We start from the raw sequence: 21285 nt of genomic DNA on the forward strand, positions 1-21285 counted from the left end.
GAGTTAAATATAGTGTATATATATACTTATATATACACTATATATAGTGTATATATAAGTATATATAGTGTATATATAAGTATATTTATACACCGATACACCGATAAACGGTGTTGCTGTAGGTAAACGATTTTGACCTAAGTTACCTATTCTATGTGAGTTTTTACTTTGATAGAATCTTTAAAATGTAATGTAGGTATTAGATATTTCTGGTGTTTTAAGTAGAACGTTTTCCTACTTCTTTACTGCACCTCTTTTACTCCTAACTTCGTCCTTTCTACCAAATACTCTGCCCTATCTTACCTTATATTCCCATCTCTAAAAATCGATCCTACAAACGCATGCGTCAACAGTTCTTAGGCAACTTATACCTTTTCTGTCAATTTACGCTGGCCGTATATTGTTGATATGAGAATAAAGATAACATAAAAATAAAACAAAACTGAACCGTTAAACAATTAACAATACATTCACGATAATGCTGCCCGCTTGTGAAAACTTTCAGTTAATGTGACATAGTTCTTTGTTTTAAGTAGATATAAAAATATAGTACAATTGTAAATGTGAAAAAAGTGTTTGCCAATATTTTATCCCTGATACTTTCTGTCAATATTTTAATAGGTATTAATTAGGGTATTTAATAATAACTGAAAAGAACATACATATTATAAATGTTGAACATAAGAAAGATGAAAACTAACCAATAATTCTAACTCCGGTTTGAATGTGAAAATCTTAAACACAGAATTCTAATTGAATTTATTAATCCTCTTTATTAGTAGCCAAATAATATTAAGTACTTAGTTAAACAGTTGGGAATTTGAAAATTGATTAAAGATGATTTATAAAATGGAGCGAGAGAGAAGAAAGTGAAATATTTGAAGAGGATGAATGAAACTTTAGGACGCGGGTACGCCCGCATCGAAGCAATTCGAGCCGCCCGAGGCGAAGCCCTAACGATGCCGGAACCAGGAGCGCCGCCCCCAGATCGATCTAACTCCGTCTACTTGACCTTATTTGTAGCTGGTGCAGCGTTCTTACTGCCGTTCAACAGGTAAATGTGTCAATAAGAAAATAAGTAATTATAGGTTCATGAAAAATAGAAAAGAAGTGTCAATATAAAATGATAAGAGTTGTTGATATTCTTTATTTTTGTACGTATAGAAAACTTTGACCAAAAAGAAATTTAAAAAAATACAAGTAGACATTAGTTGAAGTTCTTTCAGCTTAAATTAGAGATCATTCTCTAAACTAAACTTAGAATGAAACTCAAAAAAAAATTATTCAAAGATAAGTAGGTACGTACTATAATTACTATAAGTAAGTATACCTAGTACTAAATAACTAAGGGGCACAACACGACTATTAGATATACAGATGCACTTAATAGATATACAGATTGAGTCTTCAAGGATTCTTCTTAAAGAGCACATAGATAGGTATCTAGGTAGCCTAATTATTAAATTGGATGAAACTACTCTTAATTTTGTCGACTGAAAGCATGATATTTTTTACTTTATAGAGCTTAAAATAACTTTCTTATAAACTGTAAAGAACTTTATAAAGACAAAACGTCATCCATGTTAAAACAAATAGGTACCTACTGGTGTCCCACAGGGTTCTCTACCTTCGTCCACACTATTCATACTTACTGCATAATCAGGTCAATTTTCCTACATGCAAGGCAAAGAAATACATATTCTGTGAAAATTTCGACTCTCTACAGACAGACAGACGGACGGACAGGGAAGTCATAGTAATAGAGTCCCGTTGGCACTCTTCGGCACCCTAATGCAACTTAACATATTTTGCAGTTTCATAATGGCGGTGGATTACTTCCAGCATCACTACCCAAAGACAACGATAATGTTCGACATGTCGACCGTATACATAGTGTCTGCGTGCGTCGCGGTCATCACCAACAACATCCTGCTTGACCTCTTCACTTACAACACCAGGATCACTTTTGGTTTGCAAAATATTATAATATTCTCACAGTTCGGCAAATATCCTACTTGACCTCGAGACATAACGTTCACTTTTGGCATGTAAAATATAATATCTATGTACCTACTTAAAAGTTTTTTTAAGACAAGTACCTAAGTACTTATTTATTTATAAAACTTATAGCTGCCTAATCTTATTAGTGTACAAATCACGCTCGTGTGGAATAGAGCTGCATTTCCGCGCTGAACAGCCAGGCACACGTATAAAACACCAAGATCACCTTTGGAGTGAAAACTTATAATATTCTCATACTTAACTCTAAATTCGTTAAACAACCTATCTTCTCAGAAGATAATAATTTATGTAAAATATTATACATACTCTCAAAGTTCATAGTAATTGCTGGAATCGTTTTAGAAATCGGTTCGGTCCATAATAAATGTTAGAAAGTAGAAATAAAATATGTATACAGTTTAATTAAGTTAATAATATGCATGTTTTAAAATGTCAAGTAGCAAGGTGGACAATCTTTTTAGGGTTCCATACCTCAAAAGGAAAAAAAGAACCCTTATAGGATCACTTTGTTGTCTGTCTGCCCGTCGTGTGACGTGTCTGTCAAGAAAACTTATAGCGTACTTCCTTTTGACATAGAATTATGAAATTTGGTAGGTAGGTAAGACTTATAGCACAAGTAAAGGAATAAATCCAAAAACCATGAACTTGTTGTTACATCACAAAAAAAATATGTTCATAAAAAATATTTTCAATTTTCAATTCAAATTAGTATTTTCAATTTTTAAAGTAAATTAACTATACCAAGTGGGATATCATGTAAAAAGGCTTTACGTGTACATTCTAACACAGATTTTTATTTATTTTAATGCATACCTACTTAATACCTAGTTCTTGATTTATCGTGCAAAATGTCGAAAAAATACCCAAGAACTGAACCCTCTCGGTGCGCGAATCTGACTCGCACTTGGCTGGTTTTTAGGATTCCGTAGCCAAATGGCAAAAAACGGAACCCTTTTAGATTCGTCATGTCTGTCCGTCCGTATGTCACAGCCACTTTTTTCCGAAACTATAAGAGCTATACTGTTGAAACTTGGTAAGTAGATGTATTCTGTGAACCGCATTAAGATTTTTACACAAAAATAGAAAAAAAAAACAATAAATTTTGGGGTTCCCCATACTTAGAACTAAAACTCAAAAAAAAATTTTTCATCAAACCCATACGTGTGGGGTTGTCTATGGATAGGTCTTCAAAAATGACATTGAGGTTTCTTATTTAATTTTTTCTCAACTGAATAGTTTGTGTGAGAGACACTTCCAAAGTTGTAAAATGTGTGGCCCCCCCCCCCGCCCTGTAACTTCTAAAATAGGTCATGTACATTACCATGCAAACTTCCACCAAAAATTGATTTGAACGAGATCTAGTAAGTAGTTTTTCGTACCACTTGCTCAAAAAAGTGACATTCAATGCCACAAAAAGCGTACATAACAGTAGTCATTTTTAATCTGTTAAAAACAGGGAAAGAAAATTGTACTGAATTTCATTCATCCCCTAGGGAGAGAATGTGATTTAAATTTGGAATACTTAGGTACCGTATTTTATACTGAACTTTTTATTTCTTTTTATTTATTTATTCAGATACAAGATAGCCCTTGACTGCAATCTCACCTAATGGTAAGTGACGATGCAGTCTAAGGTGGGAGCGGGCTAACCTGGAAGGAGTATGGCAGTTTTTATTAAACCCATACACCTTTGGTTTCTACACGGCATCATACCGGAACGCTAAATTGCTTGGCGGCACCGCTTTGCCGGTAGGGTGGTAACTAGCCACGGCCGAGGCCTCCCACCAGACAGACAGACTACATCTGTGTTTACACCATTGAGTTTGTATATAAAGCATTATACATCTTTTTAAAAAAGGAATACGCATTTATTATGCAGTTATGATTATTAAATAAAATTACGAAAACCGACGAGGCCGTATGAGCTTGATGCCTTTGCTTTTCCGACAAAAAAATATTAGTCGCGTTATTAGGTATTTGCCGCGTTTTTGTTTTCTTCAAATAGGTACATAAATGTTAAGTTTATTTAATTTATTTTTATAAATAAGTTAATTTTCTAAAAATACGTTTAATAAATGCTTATCTCATATTATAATTGTGTTAATTTTTTCGCAAATGGTATGAAAAGTAGAGTATTTACCTCGGTGATAAAGCTGTCTTAGTCTTGGGTGAACTTAAATCCCTCGCTACACTCAGGACTCGTCTTAAATCCCTCGCTTCGCTCGTGATTTAAGTTTTTAACACCCTCGCTACGCTCGGGAGTAAACCTCGAGTCCTTCGTTACGCTCGCGATTTAAATCGTCACCCGCGACAGAAGACACTGCTTTATCCCCTTGGTTAATAATCTACTATTTGATTGATCGTGCAAAATGTCGATAAAATACTTGTAGTACGGAATCCTCAGTGCGCAAGTCTGATTCGAACTTGGTCGGTTTTTTATCTCTAAAATATATTCTGTGCTCTAAGGCCGTAGGCTCGATGGTCCGCAGTCTGCACCAAAAGGAGGTGGCTGACATTTGCAAGGACATTGTTCCTACTATTATTGCGTTATTGCCGCATAATATTATGTACTAGTAGGTAGGTATTATTCTTGAACTTTTCTCGTTTTTCATTCGTTCTTTTTCGCAGGTATATTGCTGTCTCTTGCAACGATGCTTTTCGTGGCTATTTGCAACATTGGTTGGGACGGCTTCTCGCTAAGCGTGTCTTACACCATCAACCTGGTCGCCATAGGAGTGGTAGCTTTTGGGTGTACAATCCAACAAGCTTCGTATTACGGATTCACCGGCTGTCTACCACCTCGGTACACGCAGGCTGTGATGGCGGGGGAAAGTATGTAGTCCAAGTATGTTAACAGTACCTACAGTACCTAATACAATTTTATGGATATATACAGCCTTGTCTCTTAGTTAATATTTCCATACAAATAAAAGGCTTTTTTGCAACAATTTGCCCGGATGCAGACTGCAGATGACAATGACAGAAGCCTACTGTCTGCCCAGGCAATGCGGCGGCGGGCCGCCAGCACTTGTTTACTATCATTTATGTGTGTTACTTACTACATAACAGGATTGTTGCGGATGCCAATATTTTGACATCCTCGGATGAGGATGCGGATGCGGATTATTAGAAGTTCATATTCACGGATGCGGATGCGGATGTCTGAATTAAAGTAGTTGTTCCGCATTTGCGGATGCGGATGCGTATACCCGTACGCACAACAGATGGAAACGTTTCAGTGCGGAAACCAGCCCAGAGTGAAGAAGACAGCGTATATCCGTAACATTCCCGTTGGGTACCATTGTAGGTACACTTTTTGATTGGCCAGTTAGCGAACGACGATCAAATTTCTTAGAATTAATTCGAATGTTCCGCATTTGCGGATGCGGATGCGAATATCCGTAACACCCCTGCTAACTTGTACATGTACACCCTTGTACTTGACTTGAACACCCTTCCAAAATCTGTGTTTCCTGACTCTCACAATTCGGCTAGGTAGATACCTGGTTATCTTTAAAACACAAATATGTATATACATATAGTCGTTCTACTCATTTGCATTAGGTCTGTACACTACACGTCATGCAAATAAAGAATTTCTATTTCTTAGCTAAAAAAGCTGTGATAGCCTAGTTAGGACGTCCGCCTTCTAATCGGTGGTCGGAGGTTCGATTATGATTCTAAGCTAAAGACAAACGCGTTCCATCATGCCCACGTCCATTAGATATTCAGATGTGAATGTGGTCAAGCGTACGGTAAAAATTGATACATGAAAAAAAATTGCTTTATATTTTTCTAGGCGCAGCCGGATTCTGGGTGTCATTGGATAGAATCGTCACTAAGTATGGATTTGATCAACCCAAACGTAGCACGCTGATGTTCTTCGTGTTTTCAATTCTGATCCTACTCGGTCACTCTATGCTGCACCATGTCATGATGCGACACCCCCTTGTGCAGTACTACCTGCGCCTGACGAACGAGTCGCGGCACAGACGTCGTATACAACTTCATCTGAACCCCACTGAAGATGCCACTTTGGTAAGTACAATGATCATAAAAAGATAAAGATAACCTCCTTAAACATAACATTACCAAAAAATTTAACACAAAGAATAAAATTTACATTTTGCTTTTTAAATGAGTAGGTAGGAATCTACCGAGTTTCTTGCCAGCTGCTCTTCTTAGTAGGATCTGCTTTCTGAGCTGGTGGTAGAGTATAGAGTCTTTCTTAACATCTCATAAGAGTTATAAGTTGGCCTACATTTACATACCAACATGAATTTTGAATCAGAATTTGTATTTCGCATCACGTAGGTAATCTTCAACGGTGTAAATTGACGCTGTTTCTTGACATTGTTGAAAAATTATTTAGTAGAACCTAATATCATGATCTTTATAAAAACTAGATGATGCTGGCGACTTTGTCCTCGTGGATTTAGATTTTTAAAACTCTCGTAAAATCTCTGGTTTGGATGAAAGCATCTCTGTACCTACCAAATTTTGTCAAAATCGGTTAAACGAATTGGCCATAAAAAGATGACAGTCTGAGTACAGATGGACACACTTGACACTTCCCATTTATTATTTTAATATGAATGGATTGATGGGTCCTCACTCCTAACATTCAATAATGCTATTTATAAATAAAAATGTAGCCTATATTTTATGAAGAACTATAAAAACCGGCCAACACCGGGCCGAGGCCGGCCGGCATCGAGGGTTTCGTACTACAGTCGTATTTTTTCGACATTTTGCACGATAAATCAAAAACTATTGTGCGTAAAAATAAATAAAAGTATATTTCAAAATGTGCAGGTAAACCCTTTTCATATTATGATACCCCACTTGGGATGTTAATCTTACTTTGAACATTGAAAATACTATGTAGTTTGATAGGTGGTACTGGACATTATTAATTATTATTTGTTCATGAACACATTTCTTTTTATGTGATGTAACCACAAATTCACGATTTTTGGATTTTTCCCCTTACCAATAAGACCTACCTACCTTTCTGCTAAATTTTATGATTTTAGGTTAACGGGAAATACCCTACTTATAGGTTTCTTAATAGACACGACAGACTGACAGACAACGAAGTGATCCTATAAGGGTCTCTTTTTTTCTTTTGAGGTACGGAACCCTAAAAATAATACCTTTTCCAGATGGAAAGTGAGGCTGGTGAACCTAGTTACGGAGTGCTGAAGCTGCAAAGCCCAGCGCCTTCTACTGGAGTTGGTGAGTTGGTCAAACAGATTTTAAAAATATTCCAAATCAAGCGACTGCTATAAATTTTTTGCATTCTAATTGAAAGGGTGCGCTTTTTTGTAACAGTCTTATCATTCATTTCTTTCATTTCTTTTCATTGCATTCTGCAACTCAAGTCAGAGGCAGGCCATGGATTTTAGTCTAAATAGTTCAACTTACTACTAAAATAAATAGTCACTTACTTGGTATGGACCCATAAATATAATCGTTATCTTGGATTGTATAGTGTACCTGCTATAGGATATTGTGTCGCCGCCTTCTATAATATAACTAGCAATTGGTATTAATATACAAAGAGATTACTACCACCCACATGCAAATTGTGTAACCGATTCCCTTCGGCGGTGTTCTGTACCACTGGATTTCTCAAGGGTTACTCAAGGGGCGGATCAACAAATTTCTGAAAAGCCAGCAACACACTGGCGGTTCCTCTGGTGCTGCAAATGTTCATGTGCGGCCGCCTGCTCGTTTGCTCGCTATCTGTATATTAAAAAAACCCCTTTTTTATTTTTACCTGAAAACTTATAGGTAAGTAGGTAGGTACATAGATCATCATCATGATCAACCCATAGCCGGTCACTATAGAGCACGGGTCTCTTCTCAGAGTGAGAAGGGTTTCAGCCACCACCACGCCACCACACCACAGTCAGTCTACCACGCTGGCCAAGTGCGGATTAGTACATAGATATTAGGTACTAACCACGCATTTAATTTCAGCCGAAGCTGAAAATACGTTCAGTTTTTCGAACCCTGTGTACTCGCCTACGGCCACTGCGCCTGTGCCGCTCGTGTCACCTCCACAGAGTGTGTCGGAACAGTCGGGCTCACCGTCAGCCACCCTCCGGACTCCAAGACCTTCATATAAAGTTGAAGATGTAGTATTCGAATCACCCGAGAGGCCTACATCCTGGCGAAACTTTAAACGTAAGTTGCTCTTAAGTAAGCTGGGCAAGCCATACCATACCATACCACCAAGTTTTTACGTAGATATTTAATAAAAAAGTGCGATAGACCCAAGACCACAAGGCTCTAAGCTTGGACAGCAGATCTTAGCGTAAAATATAATACCGGGGAAGCGTTCTTCCCCGCGCCATTCTTGGCCAAGGAGGCTTTAACGCTTCGAGCCAAACGAAGGAACCCTAAACCAAACGAAGAAAACCCCGCTGCGATCCACAGCGGGGTGATTGGCTACCGAGCTCATTTGACATTAGTTGCTTCCACATTGCTGCTTCACTGAGTGTGATTAAAACAATTTTTCGTAGAAAAACTTCAATGTATTAATGGTAAATGTCAAAAGAGTTGATGCCTATCATTCAGTGTTTTAAACTGAGTTAGCGAATCAGTAGGCTGGTAGATGAAAAGCCAGCCTTAACAGTAATGCGCTTAAACAATTTTTTTTATCTCAGGTGGTGTTTTATCTCGCTGGGCCGTAGCTCGAGCTATCTACCCGTACATGGTGTCTATCGGTCTAGTATACTTCACGACTCTGAGTCTATACCCCGGCATCGCGTCAGAAGTACCTTCATGTCGCCTTGGGTCTTGGATGCCGATAGTTCTGATGTCCGCATTCAACTTCTTCGATTTCATTGGAAAGGTGAAAATCATCATCCTTCATAGAAATCACTGTACCCAGCGACACGATGCGTTACGACGTCGTGCGGCGCCGCACCGCACGCGCAACGAACTTGGGATCAGAGAGACGAGGCGAGGAGGGGTGGTGCGTTACAACGCAATTCTCTCTGCTGGCAATGCAAGTTGCAACGCAGTACCTACCCAAATCCACAGCAGTGCGGCTCCGCAACACACCGGAAACGCATCGTGTGGCCTCAGTCTAAACAGCTAAAAATTAAATCCTGCCTAATACCTAGTACCTAGTAGGAAAACGAAATTCAATATCGAGTTCATAGAGAGATTAGCTCTACATGTTCATAGAGTAGATAGAGCCAAATGCACCTACAGACCGTTACGGTTCACTATAAGACGTATAACTTGTCTCCTGCCGTCATGTTGGCACGATTGTTTTGTTTGCTTTATTCTTTAGAACTTAGGGTTTATTACTGTGTGATTTGCGATAGTTCCAACATAACGTCAGGGGACAAGTTATAATAGTGCACTTTGTTCATTTCAATGGTTCATTTACATCTCTTGTTCACCAGATAGCAGCAGCGTGGCCATATGAATGGAGTCGCAGTCAGTTATTGATGGCCAGTGGTGTGCGCCTTCTATTGGTCCCTCTTATGTTATTATGTGCGGCCCCTCGACATTCACCACACATCGTTGGAGACGTAAGTTACCTACGTTGTTTGGATTCCGTACCTCAAAAGGAAAAAAGGAACCCTTATAATAGCGAACTTTAACTACTTTCCGTTGACCTAGAATCATAATGAGTCTAAAATGTCTTATTAAGTTATAGCACAAGTAAAGGAAAAAATCCGAAAACAGTGAATTTGTGGTCACATCACAAAAAAATTGTGTTCGCGACTAAAAGTTAGTTCACTAAATCACATCAAGATGGCGCTGTCCGTCTTTAACTTGCAGTGTTGTACAGCTGCAGCAGGGTTAGCATGGGCGGGGATATAATTTTCTCCCCGGGGAAAGGATAAAATCTTTATCCCCTCCGACAGCTTTATCCACTCTCCGAGCATGGGCTCACGGGTGGATATAATTATCCACAGTGAATAAAACGGGGGACTTTTCGGTTTTTGGATCTTTTCCTTTACCTTTATTGGGTTAATGGTAATTGGTATTTGGGACCTATGTTGGGTTTATGTTGGGATTCCCAACCATATTCCAAACATAACCCAAACACAACCCAAACATAACAGAAACACAACCCAAACATAACCCAAACACAACCCAAACATAACCTAAACCCAACAGGTACCGCGAGACATGTTTTGATTTTTTAAGTTCTATGAGAATACCTTAAACCCACGTCTAATGTCGAGGATAAAATTGTCCCCGAATTAGGGATAAACTTCTCCTCTCCCCTGTTGCCGTGCTTTGAGAGGTGGACAAGTAAATTTTATCCCTCGTCAGTGGATATAATTGGGGGATAAAATTTTTATCTCCTGCCCATGCTAGGGGGGCTGGAGCGATAAATTTATATTATACCTACTTCCTGTTTTGCAGAATCTTTAAGTAAAACTACTGCTGATTCGGAACGTACGTCGTTTTGCTAATTTTTTGCTAATTTTTTGCGAATAAAATGCAAAAATAACTAACTACCTGCTTGCCATCTTTGCTTTTCTATTTTCCAGGTTTATCCAATAATGTTTTCCGTTGTACTGGGCTTTACAAATGGTCTATTTGGATCTGTGCCCATGATAATGGCACCATCACGTGTTGGAAGGGAGCATAGAGAAATTGCAGGTACCTCAGTATAGCTTGTACAGGGTTTAACCAGAATGCTAGCAAAAACTTAGTGTTATTATTATACTACCTAAACAGTAAACACAATCTAATGCCAATAACCATCAGGCTTATCTTGTAGTTTCAGCGATTTAGTATTTTTCAAACCCGCAATGTAGCGAGAAAAACTCGGTTCAATGCCCCCACCTATGACGTGGCATTGAATCCGAGTGGCCTACTCACGCAACGTTCGTTGACCTTCAGCGTCGGCCAGATGTTTTATTTGCAATATATAGTGAACTTTTAGAAACTACACGATATTTTTTTGCGTTTTTGTGGTACCTGTCTAATAAGTAATCATCAGTAGTTCAGTACTATTATCAGTCTTCGTTTTTGCTAGCGTTTTGGTTACATGCTGTATTAGGTACCATATAATATATTGTAATTTTTGATTTTTCATAATATTCAGTATTCACGTGTATATGGCAATTTTGACTTGATTGTGGGTTGGAACGTTTTCATTATTACATTTAATTAATACTTAAATCCGTAGTTTGACCACAACTTAAGTCTTACTTCAAATGTATTTTTCAGGTAACATGATGACCCTGTCCTACAACGGCGGTCTACTGTCAGGCTCTTTAGTGTCCTACTTACTGTTGAGTATGTTAGGTGAGCCGGCAGACATGTGTCGCATATACCCAACCCCTGTTTTGCCCACCATACCGCCTGTACCAGCTACCAATGGGAACGCCACTCTTGTACTCGCTGCTGTACATTAAAAACATACACAATACAGGGTGCAAGTGAAACGGTAGCAAATACGAAGACGGGTGATAGTACTGATAATTACTAATAAGATGTACCACAAAAAACGGTATTTTGTAAAAGTTCGCAATGTATTGCAACTAAAACATCTGACTGACACCATAAGCAGAGTGAACTAGAAGTCCACGAAACAAACGTTGTATAAAATTAAAAGTGTCAACGCCGCGTCTTAGGCGGGACATCAACCCGAAGTTCTGCACGCTATACATTGCGCGTTTGAAAAATAAATGTTTATTGGTAGGTATTGGATATATTTAGGTAGTATAATAATTGCGCAAAATTTTTGCTAGCGTTCTAATTACGTCCTGTATGTACCCACGTAGGTACGTATCTATAGTACACCACAGTTCGAGAAGACAATCGGAGTACGAGGTGGGGGGACGCCCCTCACACCCGGACGTCACCCGCGCTATCCCACACCGGTAGGGCGATTGTCTAAAACCTGCATCAATCATTATTACAATCTGAATAATGTTCTGATTGGCTGAATTTGTGCGATTCTTGTTGCAACAATGCATTATGGCCAATAGTGAGGGAGCATTAACCAATCAGAGATGATTGCGATCGTGACATTGTAGCTGTCAAACAACTGCGGTAGGGCGACGGGTCAGCGCGGGGGCTGTGCGGGTGTGCGGCCCGTCCCCACCTTGATTGCCATCTTGACTTGTCGCGGACTATACTTGGGCAAAACTACAGCACTGTTATCATGAATGTCATTTGTTTTTAGATTATTTAGGAAATACTCTTAGATTTTGATCCTGACCAAGTAAAATGCGGTGCTTTGGTGCATATTATAATATTATGGACATAGGTCAAAAGTCGGACTCTGAACGTACTGTACAAACTTAGAAGTCGGATACTTAATACCTACTTGTATTTGAAATGCAGTACAAAAGGCAAAATACTTACTAAATACCTACTTTTTACCCGTCAAGAGATATAGCCCGCTGACGGACGGACGGACGGACAGCGGAGGCTTAGTAATAGGGTCCCGTGACGCGACCCATTGGCACCCTTCTGATACGGAACCCTAAAAGGGGTAGTGACAGACAGACAGAAAGACCCCGGAGTGATCTTATAAAGGTTTATTTTCCTGTGTAACAACGAAACCCTAAAAATAGATATCGAATGGGTATTTCGTGAACCTCATTATAAATGGTATGTATGTACTTATACTAAGCCTTGATCTGACACAGTTGTTTTAAAGTATCACGCTAGATGGCGTTGTATTAAAAAATAATATGAAATTGTTTTTTTTTTAATTTTCTTTAGAAATTTATACGATGCAAGTGCGAGTCGCACCCGCACGCGAAGGGTTGCATTCCCATTGTACAACTAATAAACACTTTTTATTTATTTTAAAAATATACGTAAATACTCTAAATTAAGACGTACTTTGTAAGCAATACCTACACTAACTAGGTACTTAGGTACCTATCCTTTAGTCCCACAATTCTTTTAACCTGTAGTACCACAGAATAATATAATAGGTACCTAGGTACATTTTACTCCTGTCTTTAGCTCTGTAGGTAGGTACCTACTGTAAAATATATAGGTATCAGGTACCTACCTACCATTATGATTTTCACAATAATAAATAATTGGTAGGTAAGTAATAATAGAAGGTGCCTTGGGGTAATTTTGCAGGAAGTTCTATGAGACGACCTTAACGGCTTTATTTCGGTTAGTTATATAAACTATTTTTCTAATTAGGTCCATTTATGATTTACCTCTCTTTACATACTTACTGAAAGATATTTTGAGAAACATTATATGAGATACTCATAAAGTAGGTACCTAGATAGATTTTTTTAATTTTAGTACTTGAAAAATTGGGTTATTTTTTCTTGGAATTGGAGGTGATTGTGATGTCTTAATCCCTGAAACAAAATATTATCACTTTTGCTAAACAGTTCTTTTAAAGCTTTGTAATTCGGAATTACCCCAAATCTTATTTATTATGAAGATAATATTGATTTATCTGAATTTCCCCAGAGGTGTATATGTATATAACCACATACAATGAAAAAACAGAGCTAACATGTTGTGACCCTTTACAGAATGCGTAAAAAGCAATTATCTATCGTTAAAACAAACATTCATTCAATTATCTTACCAAGAATCCAAGAAAACGATGTTGGGGTTATTACGAAGTACAAAAAAAACGCGCGTTTGTAAAAAATCTACATAATGCACATGCGTTTGACACTAGTAACTCGCGATGCCTGGAGTGTCAAGGACAATAAATATGGCGTCTAGCCTGGTGGTCCTATCAGTAGGTATAATAACGCTAGTATTGGTAGAAAAAATGAACTTTCGCATTTACCCCAAATTCGCATTTACCCAGGGCACCTTACTTACTTATTGTGTTGGTATTATACTTACTCGTAAGTCTTAACATTGGAATAAATACATACATAGGTACATTTTAGAAACATCAACTAGGTATCTAGGTAAGTACCTACAGTACCTAATTTAATCTAAATATATAAAAGGAAAAGGTGACTGACTGACTGATCTATCAACGCCCAGCTCAAACTACTGGACGGATCGGGCTGAAATTTGGCATGCAGGTAGCTATTATGACGTAGGCATCCGCTAAGAAAGGATTTTTGAAAATTCAACCCCTAAGGGGGTGAAATAGGAGTTTGAAATTTGTGTAGTCCACGCGGACGAAGTCGCGAGCATAAGCTAGTGTCTTATATAAGTGGTTGTACCTAAGTACGTATTATGAAAAAGTTTTAAAAAATAAGTGGTAGGTATAAAATACATAAATATACAAGTTTTACACAACTGCACCGCTGGATATTAATTATAAATAGGTGGTTGTTAAAAGGTATATTAAACAATACAGGTACCTACCTACCTACTTAATAAGAAATGTGTAAATATAACATGTAAATATTTTATGTAAATATACTGACATTAAACATATCCGTTTTAGTTTTAAAGTTCCTATGTAGAGTTTCCTTGTTAGGTAGGTACTAGGTACCTACTCCTCGACGAAAACTACGGTGTGGCGTGCACAGGTATTCAAGCCTGGGTAGGCAATAAGGAATGAACCTATTTAGTCATAGTGAAAAATAAGCATTGAGTTATTAGGACTAGGGCACTAGGTTAAGCGGTGCATTTATGCCTCTATGACCTGCACGCCACTTACGGTACAGCTACCTAGATTTAAAGGTAACAACATACCTAGTTCCCTACTTATATATTACTTATTTATTTTTTCTTAATACTTAAATGTAATTAAATTTTAAACTCACAATCCTACTTCTCTTAGGTAGCCCCTGCTTACCTAGCTTACATCGATGACTTAGCTATAGGTATAATTTATTTTATTGTGTTCCGACATTTATTTGAAAATATAATAAAGAGTAGGTATAGTAGCTACGCTATAGTTCGAGATGGCAATTGGGGTATGAGGCGGGGGGGATGCCCGACACGGCGCACACCCGCTCGTCACCTGCGCTTTCCCGCACCGGGTTAGCGCGGGGCGATACCACCCCCATTGGCATCTTAACCTGTCGCGTACTATGGGTACCTACTTGTAAATAAACGAATAGGAGTTGTTAATTAGTGGCACAAGTATTAATTGATCTGCTTATGTAATACCTATGTTAAAATAATAAAATTGAATTTACCGACATCATCATTTGTATCTTTCTATGAACCCCACAATCCACATTCAAAACCCCCAAGATCCGAAGTAACTACCTTTCCTATCGATATGTACGCGACAGGTCGAGATAGCAATCGCGGGTATGCGGGACGCCCCGCATAACCGCACAGCCCCGCGCTAACTCGGTGCGGGATAGTGCGGGTGATGTGCGGGTGTGCGGAGCGTCGCCGCACCTCATAGCTCGTATGCCATCTCGACCGGTCGCGTAGGTACCTACTACACGACACATTTTCAGCGAAAAAAAATAAAACCCTTGCCTACTGACTAAATAAGCCAGCCTGCCTACCCTACCTACTAAATACTTTAGTTATTGCTTGTCCCCAATCTACAGTCTACAGGTATGGTTTATATATAAATACATAATATTATAATAAATATAAAATGTATATAGGTAGCTACCTAAGCCATATAATTCAAGCAGCACAATTATCATTTTTTTAGCAGAGCTGTGACTTATTTGAAATACCTACTAGAATTTTAAATGTAGGTAATAGGTATATATAGATACAAAATGCAAAATAAGTTGGTAAGTACTAAGCATTTCTATTCCTATTAGGTACCTACCTAAATAATTTTTGAGAAAAAGAAATTAATATTTTATTTAAAGTTTTTACAGAAAAGTCTTTTGCAATTAGGTTAGGTACCTAGGTACCTATAAATTGAATGAATGTTGCTCACATTGGACACTCCAATATTATATTAAAAACTAGATGATGCCCGCGACTTCGTCCGCGTGGATTTAGGTTTCTTTTAACCCCGTGGGAACTCCTATATTTTCCGGAATAAAAAGTAGCCTATGTCCTTCCCCGGGTTGCAAGCTATCTCTGTAACAAATTTCGTCATAATCGGTTGAACGGTTGAGCCGTGAAAAGCTAGCATACAGACAGACAGACACACTTTCGCATTTATAATATTAGTATGGATTTAAAAAACCCCCAAACCAAAAACCTGTCATAAGTAAAAAAAATAAGTAAGTAAGTATGTTTGGCTCTTGTAGTTTGATATAAATAGTAAAGTTATGGATGACTAAAGAAAAAAGGACCCCGACGCAACGAGCGCTTGAATAGGTAGAAACTACTATTTATATTAGACTAAAAAAGCCAATACATATTATTTTTTATTTTTTAGAGGTTTATGTGTCGGTGAGTTTTTTAAATTTTTAATTAATTTTTTTGACCCTTTTTAAAACTTATCTTTCGAAGGTAGTTTGTGTATTATTATATACCTAGACATTACGCACCACCATACCAGTGCGTCACCTTATAAGAATTATTATAGTCCTTATTAGAACTTGGCTGTATACTTACCTACATAATTATTATTCTAAAGAGAAAATTAGAGAAGAGCTGATAATCTTCAAAAGGCTGAACAGATTTTCTTGGATTATATACCTAGCTCTAAGAATATATTTAAACAAAAGAACGAAATCAAAATCGGTTCATTCGTTTAGGAGCTACGATGCCACAGACAGATACATAAGGACACAGATACACAAATACACATGTCAAATTTATAACACCCCTCTGTTTGGGTTGGAGGTTAAAAATATACCTACCCAATTACAGTACCTAACTAAGAAATAATATAAGTAATTATTTATCACAGTATATTAATATTTTAAATAAATAACTGAACAATAGAGATAAAGTTACATCAATTGCATGCGTAAGTATGCTGTCCTGTCATTCATAAACAACTTTCTCATCATTTGCATGCAATAAAGTTATTATTAGAACGCATTTATCGTAAGAGATCCATTAAATTGACTACTAGTACTAAGTACTAAGTAGTACTTGCATTGGTACTGTTATTTAATATCTAGGTAGGTAGGTACCTACCTAATTAATTGATTATTTTATAAGCTAACTATACTGTATTTGATATATGGAGCACAGACCTGGGCACTGAATAAAGATGAGGTAAAGAAAGTTAAGATAGCGCAAAGGAAAATGGAAAGGAGTATTCTCGGAGTGAAGTTGGCGGATAAATTAAGGAAGGAATGTCTAAAGAACCAAACCAAGTTGATCGATGTGATAAGACAAGCAAGGAAACTGAAGTGGAAATGGGCAGGTCACGTTATGCGACAGTCCGACAATAGGTGGACGCAGGAGAGCACAGTCTGGTGTCCACGCTACATAACGCGTCGCCGTGGCAGGCCCCGCACGCACTGGCGCGCAGATCTGGAGGAATTTGATGGCCTTGGTGCGCTCTGGACGCGTCTGGTCGCTAACAGGGATACCTGGAAGAAAAAGGGGGAGGCCATTGCCCGCGTTTAGGATGACCTCTGAATTATTAGAGCAAGATATACCTTATAAGCAATATAAAACAGAAAAAAAGGTATTAATAATTTGAAAAAATGAAAAAAAGTAAAAAGAAAAAAAAAAAAAAAAAAAGAAAAAAAAAAAAGTATATAAATACAAAATATATTAAAAAAAATTTAGAGGTAGGCTTATTTATTTATTTATTTATATTGTATTTACAACTAAAAATATTTTAGCAACTTGGTACCTAGGTACCTAATTAATTACCTATTATTTATAGCATATTGTAAAAGTAAAAATTTCAATACCTACCTAGGTACCTACTCAGCATTATTAAAATTTAATTTTTCCACATTAATTTAGGAGTGCTGAAAGAGCTTTAGGTATGTGTAGGTGTCTTTTCATTGTATCTTTATGTTTTAGTTTTAAGTTATTGGTACATAAATAATTAAATATATAAGGGTTCCTAAGAGATTTCTAAAGCTTAACCTTAATCCACGCGGACCGAGTATGTAAACAACCTTGTTACAGGTACATAGGGTAATATTATAAGCTGAGTGACTCGACTCGGTTCTTTACTGAATAATATAGTAGGTACTAGTAACGTATCTAAAGGTTCTGTTGGGCACGTGATCGTAAAACTCGTACCTGTAAAAATGACTGAAAATTACAAGTTCAATAATTACGCTGTGCTTACCTACCTATCTTTTCCATAGTGTAGGTACGTAGGTATATATCATAATAATATATACCTACGTACCTACACTAAAATATATTTTAATTTTACAAGTAGGTAGGTATAATAAGCCTTTGCCCAGATGCTCGTTGCTTCCTCTTTTGATTAGGTAATCGCATTGCGAATTGCGATATATTCAAAATACGATATTTTACCTACTTAGTTCATATCTTCGTACTATACCTATCTCGATTCTCATTTGTCAGTGATGTTTAAGGTCATATTTTATTTATAAATTACTATATAAATTATGTATTATGATTCGTGTAATCCGCATACAATACTAATTCACTTTTGTTTTTTTTCGCGGTCTAATAATTAGTACCTATAATCAATGCGTAAATACCTAGGTATCTCTATCTATGTATTTACGCATTGATTATGCTTTTTATTGTAATCAATTGTAAAAGATATTGACTATTGACGAGTATTTTATTTTTTTCATCACAATGAATGTGGTGAAATAGTACATTGTACAACAAGGGTGTAAAACGAGCCATTTTATTCGAGACGTAACCGAGCCGAAGGCGAGGGCAGATATTTAATTCGACGATAAAATGGGTTTTATGGCCGAGTTATACACTTCGATTGCGAGGAAATGAAGCAAAAGTCAAAAAGTCAAAGGTCAAAAGATTTATTCAAAATAGGTGCCTAACTACATGTTACTCTTATTCAATAGACAACATTGTGAGATTTAGATTATATATTGGTGATATTGGTGATAATTAATTACGTAAACTTAAAACTAAAGCTACGAGGTTTCCAAACGCACCTAAGTCTGAGAAGAGCCCACAAGGCCACAACAAACTCAGCCGGCACTGATACGCGACCGCGACCAGTGGGTGAGCTGACTCTCACGCTTCACCCCTTTGGTTATTGTGTATGCTCTAGCCATACATCGATAAATCACCAATTGCGTAGGTACAATGGAGACGCCAAATACCTAGGTACGTAGATCAATATATCTGTCGCAGGTATATTGTCAAAGCCGTGATATTACAATTTCCCTAGTGATATTATAATTAAACGTTAGGTTGTCAATTGACTTCATTTCTTACAATTTAAAATAGTTTAATTATAATTTTAAGTAATCTCTTTTGGCCTTCTGTTATACCTAGATTTAAATTTAAATAATAATTATGTATTTACGCTGTTGATTACTTTCAAATAAACAAAATAAAAATAAAAAATAAAAATAAAAAAATTAACGGCTTGGTTTTAGTGATTTTGTAATGTCACGTGGTCATTATAATAAATCTAGGTATATTATGAGTAAAGTTGGTAGTGGGAGACTTCGAGCGTTCTGATTAGTCAAAAAAGTCCTCCTCCAGAAAAGTGTCTTGTCATTCTACGTAACTTATTATTTTCTATGATATTAGTACAATAAATTGTGATTTTTTACTTATAACTCTACAAGATGATGCCCGCGACTTTGTCTGCATGGATTTAGGTTTTTAAAAATCCCGTGGGAACTCTTTGATTTTCCAGGATAAAAAGTAGCCTGTCCTTCCCCGGATGCAAGAGCCTATCTCTGTACCAAATTTCTTAGGTCCAATTTAAAAAATCGGTTAAAGGGATGGGCCGTGAAAGGCTAGCAGACAGACAGACATACACGCTTTCGCATTTATAATATTAGTATGGATGGTTGAAAAATTTACCTAGGAAACGGACCAATCAGAGACAGCCTCATAATCTAACGACCAGTGAAATTGTCAAAATATGCTTACAATATCAATATACTAGTGTCCCGTGACATTACAATGACACTAAAATCAGACCGTTAAATTGTGAGAAATGAAGTTGATTGACAATCTACCGTTGAATTATAATATCACTAGTGAAATTTGTAATATCACTGCTTTGACAATAATATACCTGCGACATATCCACCACAGCGTAAGTTCAAGGTCAGAAACCCTCTGACGTGACACCAAAAGTCCCAGGAGAGCATAAGAGCATAGGAGGATAGGCTCAGGCACTATAGAACTTTCCATATAACACTTTTATCTACACCCATGCTTTAAATCCTCTATAAAGATTCTGAAACAGTAGGCTTATTGCCAACATTAAAACACCCAATATCTTAATAACCATTAAAGCATCCAAACGAGTGTTATAATGTTGTACTGAATTTCATTATAACACTCCTGTGAAAAAGAGACAGCGCTTTACTGCTGGCATGAATCTGTCTCGTTCTAACCGAACCTTAAGTCGTGATCCTTGGTATTTATGGGTACTTCTATGAATTTCAAAAAAAGAACATTGACATTCACGCGCGTTTCACTAATCACTACGAGAACGCCACGCGTTTTGAAAAAAAAGTAAGTTATTCGAATCCCCGCCATTTTTCTTCGATATTTTTATTGTTTTGTTTACAAAAAAATGAGGGATTCATGTTTTGAGAGGACACTGCCAGAATTTTCAGATATTTTAAACCTGTGCCTGTGTTTTAAACGCTATAGTGAAGTGGTACTTAAATATAAATATTCCGCCGAGTAACTATATCGGGATCGGGACCTTCCAACATTAAAGAACATAATATTCAAGTAAATTTTAATAAGTGCACTATACAAAATGTAAATTACTACTACAATAAATAACTCTTTCATTAACACTTAGTTTATTTGTATAAACTCAGTAATGGATGATGTTAAGTTACTAGGACTGGCTGTTTTAATGTTAGCAGTACCAGTAAGCTAACTGTTTCAGAATCTTTTATAGAGGATTCATAATATTATTATGGGTGTAGATAAAGTCTTATATGCAACTGTTGATAATTAGGTATTAAAACACTCAAGTCATCACTATTATCACAAATCGACATTCGTGTTTTAATGCCCCTCTTTATACAACAGTTGCATAACTAACTATTATGCATGAGAGCATAAAAAGCATATATTAATTATTGATCTCGCTAAAAAGTTTTAGTCCGCTAACAGCCAGCATAAACTTTACGAGCATGAGAACTGTTAAATTTTTTTTTTCATCACAATGAATGTGGTAAGTAGGTAGGTACATTTCTTATAATCTACTTACTAGTTAATACCCCATACGTACCTACTAACTTTTATTGGCGTAGCAATATTACTTATGTCTATTTTTAAATTATTATCGCACAGATATTAAGTTACCTATCA

The 21285-nt window shown here is 37.0% G+C and overlaps 3 protein-coding genes across 3 annotated transcripts in view; 1 reads left to right on the top strand and 2 right to left on the bottom strand.

Moving 5' to 3' along the window:
• Pfdn4 (prefoldin subunit 4) overlaps positions 1 to 21285 on the bottom strand; it is a 331489-nt gene that overhangs the window by 248002 nt on the left and 62202 nt on the right. The window lies entirely within an intron of this gene.
• Positions 1 to 21285, bottom strand: part of LOC117988228 (ommochrome-binding protein-like) — a 259232-nt gene that overhangs the window by 56195 nt on the left and 181752 nt on the right. The window lies entirely within an intron of this gene.
• On the top strand, positions 371 to 15114 carry Ent3 (equilibrative nucleoside transporter 3). The gene is made up of 10 exons (XM_034975330.2): positions 371 to 1054; positions 1815 to 1969; positions 4651 to 4854; positions 5822 to 6060; positions 7188 to 7260; positions 8008 to 8214; positions 8697 to 8884; positions 9447 to 9575; positions 10551 to 10662; positions 11236 to 15114. The coding sequence occupies exons 1-10, from the start codon at positions 888 to 890 to the stop codon at positions 11421 to 11423; spliced, it is 1662 nt and encodes a 553-aa protein (XP_034831221.1). The 5' UTR covers positions 371 to 887; the 3' UTR covers positions 11424 to 15114.

The sequence above is a fragment of the Maniola hyperantus genome, chromosome 14, assembly GCF_902806685.2.
Source record: "Maniola hyperantus chromosome 14, iAphHyp1.2, whole genome shotgun sequence".
In the NCBI taxonomy this organism is placed as follows: Eukaryota; Metazoa; Arthropoda; class Insecta; order Lepidoptera; family Nymphalidae; genus Maniola; species Maniola hyperantus.

What these genes read in the sequence shown, in the direction of transcription:
- Ent3 (XM_034975330.2), top strand. Translation starts at nt 888, where the DNA reads ATGAATGAAACTTTAGGACGCGGGTACGCCCGCATCGAAGCAATTCGA. An exon ending in GGCTGTGATGGCGGGGGAAA is followed by an intron (nt 4,855 to 5,821) that starts GTATGTAGTCCA and finishes ATATTTTTCTAG; the next exon opens with GCGCAGCCGGATTCTGGGTG. An exon ending in GGAGCATAGAGAAATTGCAG is followed by an intron (nt 10,663 to 11,235) that starts GTACCTCAGTAT and finishes TGTATTTTTCAG; the next exon opens with GTAACATGATGACCCTGTCC.